Source organism: Mastigoproctus giganteus, chromosome 6 (assembly GCF_048544385.1).
Source record: "Mastigoproctus giganteus isolate SK-2022 chromosome 6, ASM4854438v1, whole genome shotgun sequence".
NCBI lineage: Eukaryota > Metazoa > Arthropoda > Arachnida > Uropygi > Thelyphonidae > Mastigoproctus > Mastigoproctus giganteus.
The window spans coordinates 64286766-64313449 of NC_143580.1; the positions used below are offsets into that span (position 1 = coordinate 64286766).

General features: G+C 36.7%; 1 protein-coding gene across 1 annotated transcript in view; it reads left to right on the forward strand.

Annotated features, from left to right (window-relative positions):
- Positions 1-26684, forward strand: part of CCT1 (chaperonin containing TCP1 subunit 1) — a 184686-nt gene that overhangs the window by 44436 nt on the left and 113566 nt on the right. The window contains exons 3-4 of the mRNA XM_090375994.1: positions 1444-1572; positions 9162-9259. Of these exons, the coding sequence (XP_090232120.1) occupies positions 1444-1572; positions 9162-9259 (227 nt within the window). The remainder of the gene's footprint in view (positions 1-1443; positions 1573-9161; positions 9260-26684) is intronic.

Genomic DNA, 26684 nt, shown 5'->3' on the forward strand with positions numbered 1-26684 from the left:
TCCAAAGTTTTTATTTGCATTGTCAGCACGAACTGCTAGAAGTTTATTTTCTAAATTATTCTTTTCTATTATTTCTACAATTGAGTCTAATTATTTCAGACGTTTCTTGTAGGAGAGATACGAAATGCAAGAATTTTATCTGCCCCACCTACTTTATAGTCAAACAAAACAAATTAAAAAGGGAAATATTTTAGTGCCTTTGTGATTTGATGAATCCATAAATATTTTCACAAAATCAGCACTGTCGAAAGTTTTCAAAAGTTGAAAAATTGTATAAGATGCAAGTACCTTTTTTATAATTGCTTTAGTTTTTGTACAATCCATTGATCTAAATGTTTGGTTATGAAAAATAGTATGATATGCAAATACTGACTCAGCAGTTACCAATTCTTTTTTTTTGGATCTAAATTCAACTTTTCGAAAATAACTATTTAATTTTGTTGATGCTGCAGCTGATAATGCATGTTTATGCTTGTCAAAAGAAATATGCCTTGTGATGTCATTCTTACCTCCGGACACAATTGAAAACACCCTGTTGCAGATATTGCAGTGTACATTGTGCTCAGTTTTGGGTGTTTTGAAAGAACCAAATTCTTCTTTTAATTCATTTATAAATCTACGCTATCATTCCTTTGACATGGCAGGTAAATCTGAAATTATTATTATTTTTTTAAATTTAGATTTAATATTAATTTCATTTTAAAAATACAAATAAGCATTAGCATTAGTAGAGGCATATGATGCAAGAAAGCAAGCTTATGCAGCATCACCAAACAAAAAAACACTCCCATTTCACCCCTCCATTCGTTCGAAATACCTGTCCAGCTGAGCCTTAAATTTATTTATACTATCAACTTCCACAACAAGCGATGGAAGTCTGTTCCACCAACCAGCAACCCACTGGCTAAAGGAAAATATCTGCACATCTATCCTACATCTGTCTTTCCTCAATTTGAATTTATGCCCTCTCAGGTGATTATTCTGAGCAAGAGGAAGAATCCCATCAGCATTCAGCATGCTCAAACCATTCAAGGCTTTATATACCTCTATCAGATCAGCCTTTCTTCTTAAGAAGAGGAATCAAGAAATAAAGTTTTGATTGAGCTTTTCTTGGAAAAAATGGGAAAAAGCAGGAGCTTACAAACATGCATTGGTGACTGTCGTATAGATAGTAGAATGTAATTAACTATAACATGAGTACGCTGTCTATCGATCAATCGGTTGGTCTGACTGCCTTTTTTTTAAAAAAAAAAGTGATGTAATGCAAATTAGTAATACACATTGCACTGAATATATTGACTTATATATGATGCCATTTTATGAAAAACATTTACAATCATATTTCCATTTAGAATTATAATTGAATCATGTTTATACATATATATACCGAGTGCATTTAAAATATGACTAAATAGTTATTTTTTTTATTTTTTAACATTACAGGATGTCACTATTACAAATGATGGAGCAACAATACTGAAATTGCTGGAGGTTGAGCATCCTGCTGCTAAAGTTTTAGTTGAATTGGCAGAGCTACAAGATCAAGAAGTTGGTGATGGAACAACCTCAGTGGTATTGTTTGGAATCTTCATTTATAAGCCTAGTCGACATTATAATTTATAAATTGATGTGTTTTAATTTTGTTATGGAGAAGGGGTTCATCAATATTGTGTTGCCCTAAGAATTTTTTTCCTAGAAATTTCCAGGAAATTGATGTCTTTATGTGGGGTTGGCATATATGAAATCATTTTTCAAATTTGAGACTGAAAAAAAAAAAAAAAAAAAAAAAATAGTGAATTTTGTTCATTATAACTGAACAACCTTTAGATTTTCTCTTTTATGATGTAACTTTTTTGTTGCTTAAGTAACTAATGCCAAGGCATGAGGTTTCGATTAAGCTATTAAGCCATAACCTTCCCCATGTTCTGTCATTCCCTTTTGTACACATTGTACTTCCCATATTCAAATTCTGAATCTCTTATATCTTAGTGCCACCTTGTCTCTGATAACCCCAGAATGTCTGCATTTGATGATTTGATCAACATTTCAAACTCATCAAATTTATTTATTATGTTTATTTATGCCCTCTTTCTTTTTTTTTATTTATTTATTTTTTTAAATTTATTGTACTATAAGGTTGAAACTAGCTTCCCTAGCATCCATGCCACTATTTACAATGCTGTACAGTTGATTTTTTAAGGAGTCCTTATGTGCTGTAATGTAATAACTAGATCATATGTCTTTCCCCCCCCACCTATAGCTAACTGAAGACGAATTTCGAAAGTCGCTCATGCGCGACTATTAGCTTCTATTTTTCTTCATTTAATGTAATTTAATTAGGCAACCATAGAATGGAAGGTGCACTTTCCTTTCTTAAAAAATTTTTTATAGCCCATAACTTAGTTTTAAACCCATAATCCCTGTAAGTTATTAGAATCCTATAACCACTATGTATGTGGTAAAACTCTCCACCAGCTAAGCGGATTACTATGAGGTGAGTGCTGAAAATTAAGCTAAGCTATACATACGATCTAGTAATACTGTACATATAATTACAGGCTTACAGCCACTAAAACCCACTCCATTATAAGGCATTTGAAACCCTGCAGTTTATGTAATGTGAATTTGGAGTTCCTTCCATGAACGTAGCTAGTGAGAAATTGTAGTCTGCTCAAAGTCTTTTTAATAAATGAAATATAATCCAGAAAGCTGAATTCCACACCATGGAAGTATTTTCACGAGTAAATTGCAGTCACACCAGCTTGAGTACACCAACTTGAAAGACCAATGATTGATGAAATGTACACCCTTAAGCACCTATCCTTGTCAAGTACTCGGACTTGAAAGACTACTCAGTGATGCACCTGCCCTTCTCAAGTACTGATGAAAGGCCACTCAGTGATGAAATGTGTACTAACTAGGGATGAACTAGCCTATTCGCGCTAGATGTCTTGAGTCATTAGTGATTTTCTACTAGCTGCCAAAGCTCGTGACCATGGTACAAGGAACCACTTTGCAGTAATCTAAAGATTGCCAAGTGAAGCACCTTACCTTAGGATATCATGTTGTAGAAACAGGTACTTGGAACTACTTGGGATTTTAATTTCAATATGATGTAGCTGGAGGATAAACTCATGCAGAAAGGATTATTTAAGAAATTGTTGTAGAAACTGTGCACTGCATGATAGAAATTGTTTTCAGTATGATGTTGCATGGATCACATTTTTAGGGAAAAAATAGTCAACTCCTACTGAGGAGGATGTTAGTTTTCACCTCCACAAGGATACAGCAAAGTAGTCACCTACAGAAGATGGTGTGAGTTTTACATTAATGTCACCTGTGGTTAAATCTCTCCTTCTGTTTTACATGCCATAGTTGAAAGAAACATTCTACCTGTATGCCTTTTGGTCACAAAAGGGATACAGGTAGAATGTTTCTATGAAAATGTGCTATGAAAATATCTAATGCACCACACAAAAAGACAGGGGTCATCTTATTTCATGCAACTGTGACACAAGAATGGTGTTTTTCTGTGAGTGATAGCTACATTTGTATATTTTCACAGGGTAGGCTACCCACGTTAATTGAAATGATACCACAAATCCTGTGCTTACCCTGACCACAAAATTCTCTGTTTCAATGTCCAGTGAACTATTTAGCCCATCCACATATTTTATGCAGGTCGTTTCATCAGTGCTGTTCTTGCTCCATTTGTAGCAGGACTTGTCTTCTCTTGAAAATCTGTACTACAAAATTTTGGAAAGTCCAAATGTCTGTCCTTATCTTCAGTAGAAGGGCTTCACATCCAGAAATTAGTGCTTGCACATTGGGTACTCCATCAGTCAATTCCTCTTGTTGATCCTAGTATTCGCAGCACCTATGCAGAAGATGTACTCGGGCTTCTTTTTCTCCACAAGTACATGAAGGTGCTGAAATAACTAATTCATTTAATGTTCCAAAGAAGGACCTATGTCATGTAATCAGGAATATTGGATAGAGGTTTGGTTGAAACCGACTTGGCATATACCCTTCCCAAACTGTTTAATTCTTGAAGAAACCTTTTGGTTATTAAACCCTTGGTGCAGTTGTTCCATCTGTTTTTCCACTTGTCAACAAGAACAGTCCACAATTGTTTCCTCCCTTCATTATAACTGCCATCACAATGAATCTCAATATCTGCTCGTATTTGCTATTCTATGGCACAAATAAAAGCACCTTAACTTAAATATTAAGATCAGATCCAGTGGAAATTCATCTTATCACAAGATGAATACTGAGTATAATAATACTACCTACCCTTTGAATTGCAAATATAGTAAATCCTTTCTAATCTGGTTATAGTTAATCCAGATTGAAATATGAAAAATCCTGTTCACTGTTGAGTACTTCGAAAGACACAATGGATTTAGGAAGGCAGATGAGTCACTGACTGCGTGCTGATTGATTGCACAGAGAGAGACGAACATACATTACATTGTCTTGCATGTTGTTCAGTATCATTGTTCTCTGGGTCGGACAGATGTTATTGCCTATATCGCTTCATTTGTGTACTTCTTTATACGTATATATATACATAAGTTAACATTTTATATAATTATGGGTTCTAAAGAATTGAAAAGTGGAATAAAAAGAAAACATTACTTTAACTATCATTAACAAGCTGAAAGTGATAGAAAAACTTAAATGGTGTTCTGGGAAAATAAATGCTGAAGAATTTGATATTGGCCAACAGACTGTCAGATATTAAAAAGACAAAAAGAATCTATAAAGGCATTTGCTTTAAAATTTTATATGGGGAGTGATTAAACTAGTATATTAAATAGACAGATATTAAAAAAGCCAAAAGAAGTGTTGCAGGAAGAAGCGGTATTTAAGTGGTATTCACAACAACAACAATCAAGTGGCATTGTCATGCGTGGTGTTGAGATAAAGGCAGCAAGAGAAAAGTTTGCAAAGCATTTCAAGTTACACAATTTTACTTGCAGTTTAGGATGGCTGTGAAGTGTAAGGGTGGTAATTTGAACAGACCTTGCCTGTTGCCACCACTAGGGGCACCACTTGTTTGGCATCACTGATATGGGAGTTTGAACAGATGTCTCCCATGATCCTTTGCATGGACCTGGACAATATGGTGGTGAAAATTGATATGAAGTCTGGTTGTTTTGAGCAGATTTTGTCTCCCATGATTCTTTGCGTGTGACATCACTTGGTGTCATTGATCACGTGACTCACCTCACCCATACTCTATTTTTAGGCTGCCATTTTTTTATTTAATTTAAATTTTGCTACTGGATGGTACCACAGGATTTTTTCATAAAAATAGTTTATTGTTTTGGGATTTGAACTGAGGTCTGTGTACTTTACAGGCAAGTGCCCTAAATGCCTTATTAGCCTGGTGCAAGTGCACCAGGCTAATAACACATTAAGACTAACAAGACTGAAAATGTTTGTGTTCTAAGTTTTTTTTTTTTTTTTTCTTCTTCTTTTACGGCTATCTTTTGCTTCACTAATCTGGATGACCTCTCCCCCAAATAATCCAGATTAGTGAGGTTTACTGTATCGTAACATTTGCCTTTTGCAAATGTTAAGATACAGTAGTCAGACTTGTGCACCGTAGCTCATGTTTGGCAAGGAGATAGTCATAAAATAGATTCAGTGCCTTTTAGCCCCCACTCCTTCCTTGTTACACACCCAATCATACCAACAAATATATAAATCGTTTCAGCAATGTAATTGATGTGTTGAGACAAACCATAACTGCCTCTCTATTTTATCCCTAGGTATTTGATTATCTTTGCACACTGCAGACTGACTCCATCTATTCAACATTGTGGGTTTCTCATAATAGACGGGTGTTGTCTATTACAAGACAACACCTGTCTGTTATTGTTGAAACTACAAGCCTGTGCAATTTACACCTGAGTTATCCAGTTTCTACCAGTTTTTGTTTTGTTTTGTTTATACTTCCAAAACGTACAAAAAAAAAGTCTCGCTCCATCTCTGTTCTGTCTATATTCCGTGTTGCTCATATTTCTCTCATATATCATTTAAAAACTCCTCTATGTTTATTCCTTCATCTACATCATAGATAATTATTTTCAGGTTCAGTTTTTTAAGCTTTGAAAATAAAATGCTTAAATGCTGAATCTGTTCAGTTTGATTTATCTCATCTGTATCACTTTCAGTCTCAAACCATTATGATATCTCTTTCCACTTTTTTGTCATATCTTTCCGAACCCTTACAGTTTTCAATGTTACTGACGTTTCCCCACCAACAGCTAGTTGAACATCTTTACTGCTTTTTAGTCTCGAATCTTCTTTTGCTTTAATGACAAGCACATGCGTGTTTTTCTTTAGGTTTATTGTTACCATTTGGAGATGTATACTTTCCTTCTCCTTGAACCACCTTGCTATATCAACTATTACCTGCTTACAAACTCTTACTTCTCAATACCTTATGAAATGGTATTTTTTGCAAGTCACACCTGTCCTTCAAATGTCATAACCGTCATTTGCAGACAAGACACACTCCTTCAAAGTTTCATTTTGACATTCAGTTCTGTGGTTGCATTTTCTAATGCCACCATCTCAACAGAATTTCTGTGAAGAGAATATTAAATATCACTTGTGTACAATAATGGTTATATATATATATATATATATATATATATATAACTTTAACACAGCCATCTATTTGCTTGTTTCACAGGGACCTCCAGCAGGCCTTAATCTTAAACACCTTGCTTTCCAAGCTGCTACATGTGCAATAGAAACTGTGCAAGAATCAGTTTCACCTCTGCCATTGGATATTTGTTAATCTGTTGGTCTGTGTATCACCCCCTCCCCACCACAGCTAGCAGTTTTCTGACCCACCTAATGCTGCTTCATCAGCAAATAGCTGATGTTGTTGAGGCATTCTTGAGATATTCTTGCATTACTTCTGTTTAAGTGTATTCCATCCCAGTCTCTCCTGTTAATAAGCACTGACTTTGCTGATAAAAATTCTACACCGTTAGCATTGCACAGTCTGTCTCCAGTGCCATATTGATTGATAAGGCTCTCATCATGTGCTCCATCTTGTCACATCTGGCAGCATTGCAGACATTTTCGGCGCCTCCGTAGCCAGGTGGGAAGGAGCAGCAGTGCGTAGCACACGCTTCTTGATTAGACCGGGGTTCAAGCCAAATATGGAGGATGCGGAAAGGTCAGGGATTGACCACCGCATATCCCGGGGCAATATGGCCTTAGTTGCTAATGCTCTTAAAAACCAAATAACAAACAGCAGACATTTTCAAATTTAATCATAACTCGCAACCTTTTCTCAATTTTGTGCTGTATTTGTTAAGGAAATTCTCAATCTCTTACTCTTAATATCATTATACTAGTGTGTGCAACAGTATTACCTTTTGTGCCATTAAATATGATATAATAGCCATTCTACAGAGTCATTAACTTTGGCCCCAGCAACATAAACTTTGGTTCTATATTCAACCTATCCTTTTTACAAAATTTTTCCTGTTTTCCTGGCAATAGTCACTGACAAAAGTTACCCTCTATGAGACCAGCACACTCTGCTGTGGAGAATCTCATTTTGTCTTGGGTTTGAGTGTAGTGCCCAGTGTTGTGCTGCATGGCTGAGTGCTTGGAGGGTTCCTCTTTTTAATTTCTTTGAGGACTTCAACCTCATTCTGAAGCCCTCATATAAGCCCATCAGAACACTGACTTGTTCCTTAAGTTCATCATATTTGCTCTCCTAATTGAAGCACACAAAGACTTCTCCCTTGTCTATATTGTGTCCTACTACAGATATTCCACAGAAATTCCATAATCATTCAACAAATGTGATCTGCAAGAGAATGCCATCAATGGTTCTCTTCCTAGCCAAAGCATTCTCTCTACTTCACAGAGCACAAACAAGAGAAGCAAACTTAGTTTTGCTGCTCTTCTGGCACTGCAGTATACCATTGGTAAATAGCTTTAACTAGTAGATATTAATAATGCTTGACTTGTATAAAGAAATGGTTAATAAATTGTCGAAAGCTTCACTGATTGCTGATCTAAAGTTTGTGAAACTTTTATAAACATATTTAATTTTTTAAACAGCTAATAATACAGTAGACTCCTGATTAACTGAGGAGGTTGGGAGATTAATTTCCCCAAATAATCTGCAAAATATTGGGATTATGAACAATATGCATTTAATATATAAAAAAAAGGAAATTGTATACATGCATGTATTCATGTCTGTTATTTATTGAAAAAGGAAAGTAATGAAGTTTGTTTCTTTGCTGTTCTCCAATGTTGTACGTTTAAATCATGTTTAATCACTCTTTAAAGATTGATTAAACATGAAAAAGGTGCTGACACTCTAGCATCTTTTTTCATGTTTATTGATGAGCTCAAGTTTTTGTTGTATTGAAAGAACGGTTCTTTTTAACATGATGGTTAACTTTAAAACTTTTGAAGTAAACACAAACAAAATACTTATGTACTTACTGAACGATCAAAACTCAAAGTATGCCCATCAGCTTAACATACACTAACTGATGAACAATGAATATGTATCTGTTTTCATGCACACATGCCTAAGAATTGAAGTAATCCCAATGGAATAGGATTATACAGTAGACTCACAGTGGTGGATTAAGAGTTTGTGAGCCATAAGTGGTATTTAAAAAAAAAAAAACATTTAAATTTAGAAATAAATTATTGTAAGTAGGTACTGTTGTGTTTTTTTTTTTTTTAAGACACTTAAATCTTTTTTTTTTTTTTTTTTTTTTTTTTTTTTTTGTCCCTGGTTAAACTGCCTTTGGATAATCAGGAATCTCCTGTATTATAGCAGGCAATCAGTGTAAGACACTAAACACTTTTGTATAAATTTTATAAGTCATATTTAGAAACATGGATATTATGCCTGTAAATGGACATTTCATAATGTGGTCGTAAAATTATTTGGATAGCCTTGTTATAGCACATCATTAGAGGCAGTTAGGTGTACACATGTTTTCACATAGAAATATAATTTAAATAGGTATGAAATTTTTCTCTCTAAATAACCACTCTTATACTACATAAGTTTTAAGTTGTTTTATTTAGCCTATTGAATGAATGTATGTATAGCACATGTTGGTGCAGTATGTGTAATTTTAACAACCTTTCAGGTAATTATTGCTGCTGAACTGTTAAGAAATGCTGATGAATTGGTAAAATGCAAGATTCATCCAACATCAATTATCAGTGGTTATCGTTTAGCTTGCAAGTAAGTTAAAAATATTTTTAAATTAAATGATTGCCATCATATACATAGTTGTATTTTTAAATGCTGCTGAAACCAATTAGAAAAGGACACTGAATTTCTGGTTAAATTAATAGATATAAAAGAGGTTTTTTTTGTATTTTAAATGAGAGGTCATCATCACTCATTGAAATATATGAAATACTAAAGTTTATATATGTCTATTAATTAAATCAGAAATTCCACATTTTGGTAGAACTAGTGCATCGCACTCATTGGATATTAATTTTAAAACATTTTCTAAAGAAGAATGACATTTAAATTTATAGCAAGGTAGCAAAAAAAAAAAAAAAAAAACTGCAACTCTTTTGCAAAATAATGACCAAATAAGGGATGTGCAATCTGATTCCATCAGGCTGCATTTTTTGTTGTTTTTAAGGTCACTAATTTCAGAATTCATAATTCACAATTACCCCTTAACCCTTAAGAATTCACAATTAACGCTTTGTGGTCTGATGTTGCTCCCACCATGACATTGTAAAATTCTACTTTTAGTCCGATGTTGCATCTAGCACTCCTTGGCATTTCCAGTTGTGGTATGTGTTTTCCCACTGAGCCGGTGAAAGTTATTGTGCTACCATCTATTTCAGTTTTGTATGAACAATCTGAAAAGCTAAATCCATGTTTATTGATGTTTATATTTATTCTTACCATGTGTACATCATATCCAAAAATTTCATTACTTCATACAGCATATCCCACCCACTTTTTCTTACTATTGAATACACCATGATTTATCCAACTAATAGAGCAAGCTTATCTGGGTATAACCTCCACGCACACCTACGTGGTAGGTGACCACATGGTGTGAACCAATGTAAGCAGGGGTCGAGGTGTGGCCCACACCTCGACACCACATGGAGGAATGCCACCCCTCTATATTACCAGGCAGTACTAGGTGGTAGATGACTCTCATCAACCGGTGCAATACCACCACTTTGCTTATTGGAGGCTTGAAGTGGTGGAACCCATGTTTAGAGTCTAGAGCTAAGTTCCGGTCAACCCTTCCCCATCTCTTCCATCATGCAGTATGATTGATGACTTTTGAGGTTATGATGAACATTGTGGCGAGATCTAATATTCCTTACATTTCAAGGGTACAGCTCTAAAATGATGTTTGCAGGCTGGCCGCTAGTTAGTGCACCGGACCGAACCTATTGGTAACTCTCTAGGAGGCTTCCAGATCAGCTAGTGTATAATCTTGCTATCTCTACTCTGCCAGATAGTGACTGGAGTCCGAGTAGTGTGTATGCGGGGAGCAATGTCGAGGCCACGTTATGTCAAGGATCTTGGTATATTCTTACCATGTGTATGCCATATCCAAAAATTTCATTACTTCATACAGCACGTCCCACCCACTTTTTCTTACTATTGAATACACCATGAATTGTCAAACTAATAGAGCAAGCTTATCTGCAAAAAGATCTAAACCTCCCAAACACTTCCTAATTCATTTCACAAATATACATGGTCTCATTTCTAATCTCACTGATGTCCATTTCCACTTGCAGTCTGCCAAACCCCATGTACTTTTACTGACAGAATCTCAGTTATTGTTTGATTCAACTGCTGCTCATCTCAGATGCCCGAATTATTCACTGTATGATTCCTTTCCCCTCAAAGGTGTTACTTGTGCATATGTCCATTCTGATATTCCCTGTCAGAGTCTTGGCAATTTGGAATCTCCTCTCTTTGATCTTCTCTTTCTTAAAATCTCTCTACTTCATTGTGTCAAATTAATCTGTTCATCTCTACCGTTCTCCCAACTCCACTAATCACTTGGAGCTCTTTGACTTCCTCTCCTTGCAACTTAACTTTCTCCAGTCCAACTTTTCTAACAGTGAAGTAATTTTCCTTGGTGATTTTAATGTTCACAACTCCAGCTGGCTTCCGTTTTCTAGTCACACCGACCCAGCTGGTCGAGATGCTGAGGCTTTTGCAATTACTAATGACCTTGCACAGATTGTTCATTTACCTACAAGAATACCAGACAATCCTAACCATACAGCCAACAAGCTTGATCTTTTTTTTTCACAAACAACCCTTCTAAGTACACGGTCGAAGTGAGACGTCCTTTAGGCACTTCAGATCACAACTTGGTGATTGTCTCTTCTCCAATGGAGCCTTTATCTCATGGCTATTCCCAAGGTTGCTGTTGCGGCAGTAATCTGTTTTCCTGAGATTAGAGTTATCCACAACTGCTGCCTCATGTGTGACCAGAGATCTCAGCCTTTGAAGATGTCATTGTACTATCTGTTTCTTGAACATTGACTCTAGCATTGAGCTGGATAGCTGAGTACTTCATGGTTCCCTCTCTTTAATTCCATCTAGGGCATCAGCAGGGCTGCCGCAAGTGGGTAGGCGAGGTAAGCGTCGCTTACGGCTTTCAGTTCAAGAGGGTGCCGAAATTTTTTTCTCTATTGTTTTCTGATTGGTTACTGCTTATTCAGCATTTAAGGTGGCAAATTGTATTTTGCTTACTGGTGGCACATGAGAATGCAGCGCTACTGGGCATCAGCCCTGTCCTTTGTGCACTCATATAAATCTGTCGGAATGCTGTATTTGTACTTAACCTCCTCATGCTCTTTACACTGAACACAGATACATAAAAGTATCCCCTTTGTCTGTATCATGATTGTGTAATGGTAGTTTTGCAAAGAAACAATGAACAGAATTTGTAACAAAACCCTGCTTTCATGTTGTTTGGCATTACAAGAATGCAAAATGGGATGACCTGAAAGATTTCTTTTCTTCTTTTCCTTGGTTGGATTACTGCTTCAAAACGTCTGATGTCAATGTTTGCTCAGGTCATGTCAACGAAATTATTCTTGCAGGAATGGAATCCTTTGTCCCACACTCCACTTTAAAATCTCGTCCTTTATCTAAACCTTGGTTTTCCAATAAATGTGCTAAGGCTGTTCAAGAGAAGAATGTTGCATATCGTAATTGGCTTGTTTCTAATTCTTCAGTTTCATTTTCTGCCTACACCAAAGCTTGCAACAATTGTAAAGCAGTTATTAATCAGTCCAAACTAGAGTTCAAACAGGCTAAAGAGTGGAAAACTTGCTTCTTGCCTTAATGGTAGCCGAGCATTCTGGTCTCTTCCCAAAGCTATTGGCCGCAACTTTTGCCCATCTCTGCTCCCACCTCTGTCCAAACCAGATGGTTCTGTTGTCACTCCAGCCAAGGATAAAGCTGACCTGCTAGCATCCCATTTTTCTTTTAACTCATGTATTAATGATCTTGGTAAAACACCTCCCACCATTCCCAACATGCTCCATTCAATGCCTCCTGTGGTCTTCCGTCAAAAGGATGTCAGAAGGATTTTGACAAACCTTGATGCTATCAAAGCTCAAGGTCCCGATGGTATTTCTCCACTTGTTCTCAAAACCTGTGCTCCTGAACTTACTCCTATTCTTTGCTGCCTTTTTTTCTCTTTCTTATTCCAAAGGTGTTTTTCCTTCTGCTTGGAAATTTGTTCACATCCAGCCAGTTCCTAAAAAGGGTGACAAATCCCTCCCATCCAATTATCGTCCCATTGCAATTACTTCTACTCTTTCTAAAGTAATGGAGAAATCAATTAACCGCCAATTTTTATTAAACTACCCAGAAACCTTCTGTCTGATCAATGATCGCCAGTATGGATTCTGTCAGTGTCGATCCACTGGTGATATTCTGGCTTAAGTTACCCATTTATGGACTAATTCAATGGAAAGGTTCGGTAAAACACAAGTAATTGCTTTTGACATCTGAAAGGCTTTTGATTGTGTTTGGCATAAAGGTCTTCTAAACAAGCTTCCATCTTATTGTTTGCCAACTGTTTTTTGTAATTGGTTATCAGTTTTCTGTCTGATCGCTCACTGAGGGTGATGGTAGATGGCTCTCTATCTTCTAAGTTCTCCACTAATGCTGGTGTCTCCCATGGTACAGTTCTTTCCCCCACTCTTTTCCTCTTGTATATTAATGACCTTCTTCACTTGACTGGAAATCATATCCATAGTTTTGGCGATGATAGCATATTGCATTCCACTTTCCATTTTGAGAAACCTTGCCCTGCTTAATCAGCTTCAACCTCTTGAAAATCTGCTACCAATTCCTTAAATGCCAATCTTCATGTAATTCTGCAGTGGGGCAAAGACAACTCAGTTGATTTCAACCCTTCTAAAACTCAGTCTTGTCTTATATCTCGTAAAAAGGATTCTTCTGCTCCTATGCTTATATTTGGTGACACTCCGATTTCACACAAAATGATATATCTGTTTTGGAGATTACCCTGACTTCTAATCTCTCTTGGCACAAGCACATTACAAATATTGCTTCCTCTGCATCTAAAAAACTTGGTTTTCTCTTTCGCTCTCGGCATTACTTTTCTTCCAAACAGCTGCTCACTCTGTATAAATCCCAAATCCGCCCTGCCATAGAATATTGTTCCCACATTTGGGGTGGTGCCCCCAAAACCTCTCTCAGGCTTCTTGATTCCATTCAGAAGAGGGCAGTTAGGTTAAATTAATGATTCATCTCGAACAGAGTCTCTTCACTTGCTGTCTCCTAGACGTACTGTTTCTGCTGCATGCTTTTTCTACAGATACTTCCATGGGCACTGTTCTTCTGAATTGGCTTCTATAATTCCTGCTCTCTCTTTCAAAACAGTCCGAACATGTGCAGCCACCAGCCAACATCCATTTACTATCCAACTTCAAATTCACAGAACCAACTTTTCATCTTCCTTGTTTATTCATTCAACTGCCGTTTTCTGGAACAACCTTCCTTCATGCTTATTTCCTGAAAATTACAGTCTACAGAAGTTCAAGTCCAATGTCAACTAATATCTTCTTTCGTCTGCTCAACCTCCAACCCAAGCATGGTACTAAGTACTATGGGTTCTAATTACCTCTCGTGTTTGGGGTTTACATAAAAAAAAAAAAAAAAAGTGCAGGGGCCCTTTTTTTTTTTTTTTTTTTTTTTTTTTTTGCTGAAGACCACTGTCAGTTAGATATTGTGGCAATGTAAACGTCGACATTTCTGATTATAAAATTTGTTATTTTTCAAGAATATATTTAGCAGGAAGAGATTTTGGCAGATATAATATTTGCCATATAATGTAAGGAAGCCACAAAATTTTGTGGCACTGGGGAAAAAAAAAAAAAAACCCAAATAGATAAGAAAATGCAAGAAAATGCAAATTATATGCTTCCCTCCTCATATGGTAACTATCCAGTTGACCTTTGAAGTTATTTAAACTGTTAGCCTCAACTACCTGCAAAGGCAACTTGTTCGAGCAGTCAGTGACTCACTGGCTAAAATAAAACTTTCTATAATCTAATATAAACCTCAACCCCCTGTATTTATGATCCCCAGTTCTGGAATTCTTTATAACAGGGATATTCATGTGTTGTTGTGGTGGACCCCAAGGTTTCCCTCATTAGCTGCTGTTGTGTTTTAGGATCACCTCTAAAAGGATGATCCTGTTTGATCCATTTTATCCAAACAGGCAAAAACAATAAATGTACACTACTTGATGCACAGTAACATCCTAAAAGAAACAAAACCTACTGTATTAATCATCTGGGTTAAGCAGAAGCAAAATCAACAACATTCTGATTTTTACCTTAAGAAATCTTTGCACAATATATACACAATAAAAACAGTGTATGTACAGTAAAATCCAATAAGTGACAAACCTACTAACTTTGATCACATCTATTCATTAGTTTGCAATATATATACAATGTACAGTATTATCCTACAGGAAGAAAACCTAGTCTTAATCACCTGAGTGAACTCAACGTGTTCCAAGGTGAAAGTTTGTAGAGCAAGAGCACCTTACGTCTTCCAAAATAAGTCCCTAAGATCCAACTAGCACAAAAGTTAAATAAACATTCACTTTAGTTATCTAGGACCATACAAGAATCCAATCAGTTTAATCAAATATAATCTCAATCACATTACTGTGTTTGCCGAAGAGAACCTCTTCTCTTGAAGGCTCTACCAGCAAAGGTATTAAAGATTACAAAAATGTTCTGCGATTGAACCAGAGCCATTTTATTCTGGCGAGAGAAATTTTCAACACAGATTTCTAATTCTAGTCAAAGATCACTGTATGTGGGGCATTCAAATAACACGTGATCAGCAATTTCTTTAACGCCACAATGACATAGTGTTGTTGACAATAACTGAAGCTTAAACAACTTGCTGTTGAGGCTGCCATGTCCAGTAAGTTGAAACATACCATATAAGCTGGGAGAAAGTCAGAGAGAGTCCTTTTTATAAAATTCCTTATCTTAACAACCGGGAAGAATTCCCTGGTTACAGAACCAACTTCAGTCAAATTCCAATCTTGTTGCCAATTAGATACAAGAAGAGTGCAAATTTTCTTTTCTTGCATCAGGTTGGCACCTAAATCTAGATGAATCTCACCAATCGAAGCAGGGATGTTTTCCTTTAAGTGATTCTTTAGAAATCTGTACTGCACTTTGTAGTGAACAGGAAGCTTATCCAATAAGACTCAAAGAGCAGCTGTAGAAGTTGTCCTACAAACCCTGAACATAAGTAATAATGCTGTCCTCGGCTCTTGCAGCAGCTGCTTGATGATAGCTACCTTGTCCGCACAGAATCTCCAAGCTCCTGCACCATATGTAATTACTGCCAAAAAGTTAGTCATAATAGAGTCTTAACGTATGTCTTTTTAATTCCCAGTCCTGTTTAGTAATTTGTCTAAGTCTAGTCAATAGGATCTTGCATTTATCTTTTACATATTTGACACGAGGAATAAAACTTCTTTGATCATCAAGTAGGATGACAGGGTATTTTACAGTAGAAGAATAGCAAATAGCTTGCTCCCTGTACTTCATTATGGGAGGAAGCCCAGGATCTATTCTTTCTTTCAACATCTGGTATGTTTTTGTTATTGAGACTTGTAACTTATGAGTTAATGTCCAGTTTGACAACTCTCTAAGAACTAATTTCTCAGTATCTTTTAAATTTTTCCTGTAATTGCCGCTGACCAAGATCATGAGGTCGTCATCATAAGCAACCATTTCTATGTTCTGAAAACTCTTACAGATCCATGTGTCAAAGGCAATATTCCAGCAAAGAGGTCCAAGACTGGGCCCCTGCGGGCAACCTCTAGTAACAGATTTGGAAATTTCTTCAATGCCACACCTGATGGATCGATCAGAAAAGTAGCTTTTCAAGACATTATACAAGGGAGCAGATACCTGAGCCTCTCAGAACCTCTCCAGGGCACTCTGCCACCAAAGGGTGTCAAAGGCCCCTTTGAAATCCATAAAGAAACCCAGCAAATATCTTGTAGAATTCTGTTCACAATAATCAAGAAGTTGATGAAACTGCATCTTGCATGCCACTGACCTTTGTAATAGCAATCAACTTTTCAAAAGCCTTACACAACACAGGCAGCAAGGCTTATAGGCCTGTAGGAAAAAGGGTCATTAGCAGGTTTATTAGGAACTTTATTCAATATTTTTAGTAAAGCTTGCTTCCAGATTTTAGGAAATACGCCTGCACAAAGACACGAGTTAAACATAAACAGTAAAGCATCAGGAATGATTCGTGAAACACATTTCAAAACCTTGACCCCCAAGCTATTGATTCAGGATATTTTCCAGATTTCATGGAGAAAATAGCATTTTCAACTCTCTCTTTAGAGTACGGAGGTTCACAAGGAGAACCAACACAACATAATTAGAGTTACCATCGATTATAGTGATTTGTTCTGCAGTTTCAAGAGAACCATCATCCTGGTGAATAATAAGATCCAAAATTTTATTCGAAGATGAAGCCCAAGAGAGTGTCTCCAAGTCGTCATTCAGTTTGATAGATGTTCCAGGGGAAAGCTTGCTATTGATTAGCTTATAAATCAAACCTCAGGGATCACTATTTCCTTGGAAATTGACAAGATTTTCCCATACAGCTTTCTTTCTCCTATAAATTTCTTGGTGATATTACCTATGGGCATTCCTGTACTGAGTCTGCAGAACTATAATGCCCAGAGGATTACGGTTTCTGTTCCATTTGGCCCTTTGAAACTTGCGTCTAGCTGAACGAGGTAGTGATTTTAAGTGAGTCAAGTCAGCGGACCACCATGGAACATAGTAAGGTTTTCTTTTCTTGAACGGGAAGTAATCATCACACGCCTGTAAAATGTTGCCTTGAACAAAGTCACCTGATCTTCAACATCATGAAATTCCAAGTCAGTGAGATTAAGATGAGAGAGAGACTGTTTTAAAAACGATTCAAATAAACTCTATTTAGTCAGCTTGGTTTGAAACCTGGTGAAATCAAGGTAGTCACATCTCGACCAAAGAATATCACCACAATAAGAAAAAAGTAATGACATTGTGGTCACTCCTTGACCAACTACAGTGAACCAACCAACCAATCAACAATACAAGAAGCAATTGTTGCGGAGCCAAGGAGACATCTATGTAGGAAGGATCTCAAGAAGTGACACAAGTTTGCGAATGTCCCCGTATATTCAAAATTTTCAGACGATGAGAGAGGATCAGGTCCTCCAACGACTGGCCTTTGTCATCAGTTTAAGGACTGTTCCAGTAGATAGTTTGCATTAATGTCCAAAAGAAGTATATGCTTACTCTGTAGTATCTGTATTCATTCAGTGTAATCAATAAAATTGAGTCCTGATACTGTGTGCACTAGTACAACGAAACAACAAATAGTTGTCCAAAGGAACCTTCTATGGATGCACAGGCCACATGCCCAGTACATAAGTTAGAGATCCGGGTGCAGTTAATGATTGATCTGGGATGATTACAGCAGTCCAGACTATTCTTCTGGTGTATTGACCAGTTCCAGTAATGACTGGGTCCAAGGAGATGATCATATACCTCATCGGTAAGCCTTTAACTAGTCCTTTGAAGGAGTACGGTTCTTGAATTGCAAGAACCTGAATGCCATGTTTCAAAGTTATAGTTGTCAGGTCATTCATGACCAAAATAGATCTCATACAATTCATTGCAAAAATTTAATCTTAGTAGTGTTTATCACCTGTTGAGTTTAGAGAATTTGGTATTTTATTCATAACAAGTTTTGGCCCTGATAATCTCCAATGCTTTTAAATACTCTTGGCATGTTGCATCACAAAATGAATGAGTACAGCTTCTTTTATGTTTTTTGCAATTTTGGCACTCACGGGGCTTGTATTTGCACAGGGCGAATACAAGCCCTTTGAAACTTGTGTCTAGCTGAACAAGGTAGTGATTTTAAGTGAGTCAAGTCAGCGGGCCACCATGGAACATAGTAAGGTTTTCTTTTCTTGAACGGGATGTAATCATCACACGTCTGTAAAATGTTGCCTTGAACAAAGTCACCTGATCTTCAACATCATGAAATTCCAAGTCAGTAAGATTAAGATGAGAGTGACTGACCAGGCCAAAGTGACCACAAGTTTGCTGTGCTTGCAAACAAATACGAGCAGAATAGTAGCCTAGGCACGATAGTATAATCTTTAACAGAATTGGGATGTCCATCCCAAGTAAACTCGATGATTAGACAAAAGCATTTTCCTCATCTTACGAGAGACCTCAAGAATCCAATTGATATTGGTTTTATTTTGTTTTGGGCTTGTCGAAAATTTGAGCCATACTTGCTCTTTCATCTCATCCAAGGAGAAGCCATACTCCTTATGATTTGTATGATAAAGATCATCAAGAATGTCTTCAATCTTTACATCTTTATTGATGTCATAAATTACAATTGTGGATCTCAGTTTCTCGGGTTCAGTCTTGAGTCCGCTATCATGCTAGCTGGTGCAATTTTTAATTTTTTCCAATTCATCAGATGTAGCAGCTTTGGTGAGAACACAGTTATCTTGAAACTTTCACATGGACTTTATTTTAACATCCTTGATTTTAGGAGCAAGTTTAGTCTTAATTTCTTGGCGGACTTCTTCACTTGTAGTAAATGAACTTCCTTCAGTAGCTTTGATTAAGATCATGTGCTCTTCCAATGGTGTCTTTGAAGGAGTAAATTTATTAGTTGTGTTAGTAGGGATATATAACCCAGTAGCCTGGGCATAACTCATAGCAGTCACAGCAGGAGGGGCAGAAGAAACAGGTCATTCCTCCAGATTTGTATTCCAGGGAAAATAATGGAGTCACTGGTTAGAGAAGCATTGCAGGATCATCTAGACAAGACTGCAGTAATAGTTAAGACAGCATGGGTTTGTTAAAGGTTTTGTCTGACCAGTTTGATTGGATGCTATGATGTGGTCACAAAGGAACAATGTCAAAAATAATTTTGATGTCATGTACTTGGATTTCAGGAAAGCTTTTGATACTGTTGTACATGGAAGACTGCTGTACAAATTGGAGAGGTATGGCATTAAGGGTAAGCTGCTACAGTGGATAAAAGGATGGTTGAGTTGAGGAAACGACAGAGAGTGGTAATCAATGGACACTGCTCTTCATGGACAAATGTAATTGGTAGAGTTCCCCAGGGTTCGGTGTTGGACCCATTGTTGTTTTCAGTATTTATCAGTGATATTGATGAAGGTATATCAGGTTTAATGTCCAAGTTTGCAGATGATACAAAGGTTGGCAAGGTTGTTAACAACAGTAAAGACAGTTTACTACTTTAACTCTACCTAGATAAGTTGGGCAAATGGTCTGAGAAGTGGCAACTGAAGTTTAACATTGACAAATACAAAGTACTGCATAAGGGTAGCAATAACCCAACAGAAACTTACCAACTGTGTGGTACTACACTCAGGGAAGTGGAAAACGAAAAAGACCTGGAGGTAATTGTGCATTCAAATATGAAGTTTGCTGAGCAGGCCAGGTCATGGAGTCTTGTCAATGATATATAGGAATTTTGCTAGCAGGGACAGGAAGGTGATTATCCCGTTGTACAAGGAAATGTTCAGGCCACACCTAGAGTACTGTGTACAGGTCTGGAGGCCTCATTTCAGGAAGGATGTAGAGTAGCTAGAACGAGTACAAAGAAGGGCAACACAATTGGTGAGGGGGAACAAAGGGGTGCTCTTACCAAGAAAAGCTTAAGTTCTGCGAATTGCAGCACCTGGAGAGTAGGCACCTGCGAGGTGATCTGATTGAGGTGTATAGGGCCTTGAATGGGTTGAGCAAGTTGAATGCTGATGAGATTCTTCCTCTTGCTCAGATTAAGAACCTGAGGGGTCATAGATTCAAATTGAGGAAGGACAGTTGTAGAATAGATGTGCAGAAATTTGTCTTTAGCCAGTAGGTGGTTGATTGGTGGAACAGACTGCCATCTTTTGTTATGGAAGTTGATAGCCTAAATAAATTTAAGGCTTGAGTTGGACAGGCATTTGGAACGAATGGAGGGCTGATTCTGCATATGCTTGCTTTCTTGCATCGTATGTCTCTGCTAATGCTAATGAACATCTCTATTTTTCTCAGCTGTTGACATTTAGCTAGCGAAACCAAAGTTCTAATTTTTCTGTAGTTTAACTGGAATTGCTTTTCATTCAGCATGCCTTTCATTCTTTCGTTCTCAAGAATCACGTTCATCATAAGTTGTTCCATGGCAGCCGCCATAGCCTAGTGGTCAGGCGCACGGGTGCATAAGTACACGTGCCTTGAGTGACCGGGTTTCGAGCCCGTGACTGCTGAATACGGTACTGTTTCTTGTATTCTGTGTATCTTGTAAACTCCTCTGACCGTTTAGTCGCCCCGGAGTATAAACGGAAAATTTATTTATTTATTTATACATCTTGTATGCCTGCAATCACACACTTAGTTAATCTTCCACCTTCGTTAAGTATATCTGCAAGGGCAACATGTAAAGAAAAAACTTAGAGTAAGATCCCAAGTATTGAGCAGTTTGTGAATGGTTTGCAGCCTCAATAGGGGGGGGGGGTAAGTCAAAGAACCACCAGGTCCAGTAGAGGACAACCCTGAGGAAGAAGCATCCATCAAAGGAATATCCTTAGGGTCCAGCTGAGCAAGTTCAACCCTAGGTGGAATCGAGTGTAAAGTAAGAGTTAAGTTTTCAGCCGATTCTTTTAAATTTGAGGAGTCAATAAGGGTGAAAAATTGTCCAATGTGTCACGTCACTAGATTTGCTAGATTCCATAGTAATACAATAGAAATTATTATAAAAATTATAAAATTATAGAAATTATTAACCTAAAAAAAAAAAAAAATCAACTTTTTATAGATACACAACAAGCTACTGCATATAAGAGAATGATATTTTCACCTAAAACAGTTCTTGGATGAAATCAGTAAAGCAGACAGTTTAATTCACTAAATACAGCAAGTAACAGCTTTCCAATACACTGTTCCTGGATGAAAATCCTAAAAAGCAAGAAAAGCCACAATCTACAGCTGGAAACAGTTCCAGTCAGAAAGGGAACAGGTTCATAAACAGTTCCATAATATTTTTTCGTACCAGTTATTTCTATTTTCCATATAAACACCTTAGAAACTAGTTAAAGTTTAAAATTCAATATCTCCATACAAAACTGCCAGATGGCACTAAAAATAAGTAAATGATTGGTTTACTACTATGGGGTAGTAGTAAAAGTGTAGTATTTACCTACTATGGGTCAATCCTACCAATAGTAACAAAGTTATGGCCACTTGAGTACAATCAGGAAAATAGCCCAATCAATCCCAAAATGGATTTTGAATGGGATTTTCAGAACAATGTCTAAATGCCAAATTATCATCACAAAAACAGTTATAATTTTTTATAACTGTGAGAATCCACCTGCATTCATTTTACTAATCCCTCTCAGAGCTTTATAAACCTCAATCAGGTCACCTCCGAAGCACGTGGTTGCCAAGCTCTGTAGCCCACATAATCGGAGCATTTCTTCATATGGTCATCCTGCTGCGATCTCACCTGAGTTGCCAATCTTTGGATCCTTTCAAGAAGCTCAATGTATTTTTTTCAGATGTGGTCTCCATTTTTGAACACAGTATTCCAAATGTGGTCTTACAACAGTAGGATTATGACGTCCTATCTCTACAGGATAACGTTCGCTAAATCATCGATAGGACACCATTGGATTTCGTGGCTGCATGTTTACACTGTTCAGAAAATTGCACATCTGCCCATATTGTAACTCCCAGATCCCTTTCCTTCTCCACTGTTTTTAATTCAACCCCACTCAGTGTATAATTTATTTGTGGGTTGCTATTCCCCAAGTGTAAGACCGCGCATTTAGCAGTATTAAGAAGCTGTCACTTCTGTGACCACCTTTGAAGTCTGTTCAAGTCATCCCAAAGGAGCTCTGTTTGGCACTGATCATTAAGGACTCTGCCAATCTTTACGTCATCTGCAAATTTTGACATCACGTCTTCTGTTCCTACTTCAATGTCATTTATGAAAATGAGAAACAAAAGTAGTCCAAGAACCGATCTTTGAGGAACCCAACCCTCTGCCTTCTGCCCTGCAGCCGCCCAGCATTCCATTTTAGAATCTTTACCAGTAATCCCATCCTGTTCAGCAAACTCTCATGAGGGACCAAGTCAAATGCTTTGCTAAAACCAGATCAACTAATGTCGAAATTGTTCCCTAAATTCAGCTCATGAGTAACGGTGCCAAAATAGCCTACTAAGTTACTTAAGCATGATTTTCCCTTAACACAGTCATGTTGTGTGTCCTTCAGAATGCCATATCTATCTAAATGCCTGGATTGCACTCTTAATCATTACCTCTAAGATTTTTCATTCCACTGAAATCAGACTAACCGGTCTGTAGTTACTAACTGCTTTTATGTATTGCTGATACATTTGCACTTCTCCAATCCAAAAGAATCTCCCCCGAGTCCAAAGGTGCCCTCATAATTAACCTCGCCGACCAGGCTAGCCGGATGGGTAAAGTGCCTACCTGGCAACCCAAAGGTCGTGGGTTCGAATCCTGCCTCGGGCTTGGATCAGAGTACAAAATGCAAAAACCTTGGGAGGTGCAATATGGCCACTGAAGCCGATGCGCCAACAACTAACAAAAGAAAAAATAAAATAAAACAAAATAATTAACCTCAATGGTTCAGTACACTCCCTCAAAACTGCAGAGTATATGCCATCAACTCTGGGAGCCTTACTTGCCTTTATGCTCAAAAGTATTTCTAATAAACAGTTATCTGTAATTACGACATTACTAATTTCATATGGCTCAGCCTCACTCACACAGCATCTTCTCAGCATGAAGCACCTTTTGTCAGTAAAGACCGATGCAAAGTACCTATTCAATTCATCTACATCAGCTTGGCTATTTAAGACTTTCCCACACCCAGTGCACAAGAGTCCTTTCTGATTAGCTTTCTTCTTTGTTGTATTCACATACATGAAAAATTGCCTCCATTCTTTGCTCTCTTAGCCAATGCTTTCTCATTCACAGCCTGGCCTCCCTGATCTTATTTATGGTACTATTACAAGGTCAAGGTGTGTTTGTTTCAATTGCAGTCTGCAGGGTTTCCCCTATATGCCACTGTAGCATCTGAAAAGGTGAAGGCTGGCAAGTGTATGTATGTAGGTGTGTAAGTATGTATCTTGTTGTGTTGAGTGCCGGCACTGGCGACTTTGGAGCCAGGGGACACCTTGGCCATGAGGAGGCGCACCAGGGTCCACTTTCTAGCCGAGACTCTTACTGGGGTTATCAGGCAAGCCTGGGAGCCCCAAGGGAAAGGAAGTGGGGATAAGAATTGAAGTATGGGGATTGTAAGGGATGGAGAGGTTGGATAGAAGATAAGGGGAAGAGATAGACCTCCCATGAAATAGAAGAGAAAAGTTTACAGTAGTGTATAGAGTGAAAAAAAATAATACTAATAAAAAAATAAATAATAAATAATAATAATAATAAAAAAATATATATATATATATAAAAAATAATAATAAATTAATGAAATAAAATACAACAACAAAAAAAAAAGTATCTATATACAATGTTTACTGTTAGCTAAGTGAGTATGATCACCACTCCTGGGGGACTTAATCAGTAAACCAAAACTATAAATAACACTTCATTACATTAATTAACACCATTTCAAAAGTATTACTATTAGGCCACAGCAACCAGACACACTTGTCCAGTCATTGTACAGGACTCAGGACACTGTACAATGTACAGGACACTTTGCCTCAACTTTTTTTTTTTTTTCCCCTCCTTCTCTTTGTATTTTTTTCTCCTTGTCTTTTTTTTTTTTGCTGATGCTATGATTATCTGATCCGACACTACCAGATTTCAGTATTAAACTCAGAGATCAAATTTATAGCAAATAATCTACAAAACACAACATCATTACCATCGTGGAACCAACATATTTACTTAAGAAAAGAAAACTAAGGACTTATTTACAGAAAATACATTTAATGGACAAAAAAGCATAATAGTTCTTGTTCTTGAACACAAACTCTAGATTACTTGGCATCACTCTTTACAGATCAACTCCAATTAGTCTCTTCCTATGTGCAAACAATTTATCTGCAAAATTACAAAAAGCTAGGAAATTTTCTTTATCATTGGTACTATTACAGATCAATTTGTAGCTGTTGTAGGCTTCAGTACTTTTCATCACTCTGTAATTGTCCCATGCCATCTTTTTCTGCTTTGTTTGACTAGCCAGCTCCCTAGTCAACCATTTCTGCATCCTCCTCCTGCATTATTTTCTTAAAGGTATTTTTGGTTTAAAAGTATTCCATAATTCAAATGTATTTGTGATCCCTTGGAAATCCACCCAATTCACAGATGCCACATAGTGCCTTAAACTGTCAAAGTCCTCTCTTCTGAAGTTAAAACCCATGCCTTTACCTTTAACTACTGCAACACCTTCCAACTAACGATTGCATGATCACTTCCTGACAATGGTTCCTGTACTTGAAGCCCTGTGATGTCATCTGATTCGTTAGTAATGAATATTTTGCATGTTGAATCTTTTCCCAACCACAAAAGGACAAAGAAGAAATTCAAAGTAGGGGTCTATAGTAAAAAAACATTGTCAATTATCTAGATGGAAGGCTTTGTGAATATTTTCTTCCAGGAAGAAATATTGCATTATATTTTTTAAACTGTTTTGTCATACTGTTTTATGTATTAGCTCATGTGAACCCAAAAATAAATAATTTTTGAACATTTGTTTGATTGTTAGAGCTAGACTGAATGGGGAAGACTGAAAATAATACTGGACTGCAAAGGGTTAAAATAAAGTATCTGTAATACAAAATACATCAGTATTTCTCATTAATTTTCAATTCATATGTATCTGTAAGTTACTTATGATAAAATTTCATAGAGATTTTATCAAGAATTGGATTTCAAAGGGCAGTTATTTCATATAATTAATCAGCTCTGCAAAAACTGTAACAGGTACTGTGCATTCTGGATTTCTGATTAAAATCTTCACTTTGAGGAGTCTAAATACCATTTTTAACCAGATTGAAGAAAATTGCTAATTTTCTTCAATCTGGTTAAAACTTACATAATTAAATACCTGTTTGTTCAAATTTTCTTTAACTACAACTACCATTGAAAGGATTTGTCTTCTCTATTTTCAAACTTGATAAATTGGGTTTTCCATTTTTGCTCTCAGAGTAAGTAAATGTGTGATTGGGCATGCCTCTGTTAAATTCCATAAGAGCTACTGTCTCTCTGCTCTCTTTAGTGCATTGTTATTATTGTCAACATGTGCTAATCCATTGTCACATATTCAAATTCAACCAGATTTCTATATTAGACTACCAACTAATCTGTTGCAAATTTTGCCTATCTCTTAAATGCTACATATGCTGTTTGCATCAGTGTGCACAGGAGTGTTGTGGTTTCTTGATAATTTCATCATTTATTAGCTGGCTGTCACTAAATTAAATCCTAGGAACACTTAATACATGGCTTTTTTTTCTCTAGCAAAGATCACCTGCTGTTAAGTGTGAAGCATTTGGAATTTCAAGGTGAGTTTCTGGATATAAATTCACTTTTCAGTTTCATATTGAAGCCCTATTCATTTCCAAATGAAGGGCAGGCTGCCATATGAGCTATAAAGATTAATCCAACAATGATCACACCCCCTGTTGTAAGGAAGTGGTTTCTTTATACATGATGGGTGCAAGACTTTTATTATTATTATTATTATTATTTCTGAACAGTTTTTTTTTTTTATTCTGATTTGATTATATCAGTGTGTGTCCTTTTACAAACAGATTGCATTAATTATATGAATTTAATTTTTTTATGAAAACATAACTTTAAAAATGTCCCACTTGTAATTTTCAATATATATTTTTTTAAACATAAAAAATGTAACCATGAAATTATTAGTCACTTCCATTTTATAGTTCATAAATTTGTTAAGGGTACGAAATTTCAAACTTGTGCATGCACATGTATTTCTGCATATATATTATGCAAACAAATATTAAAAAAATATATG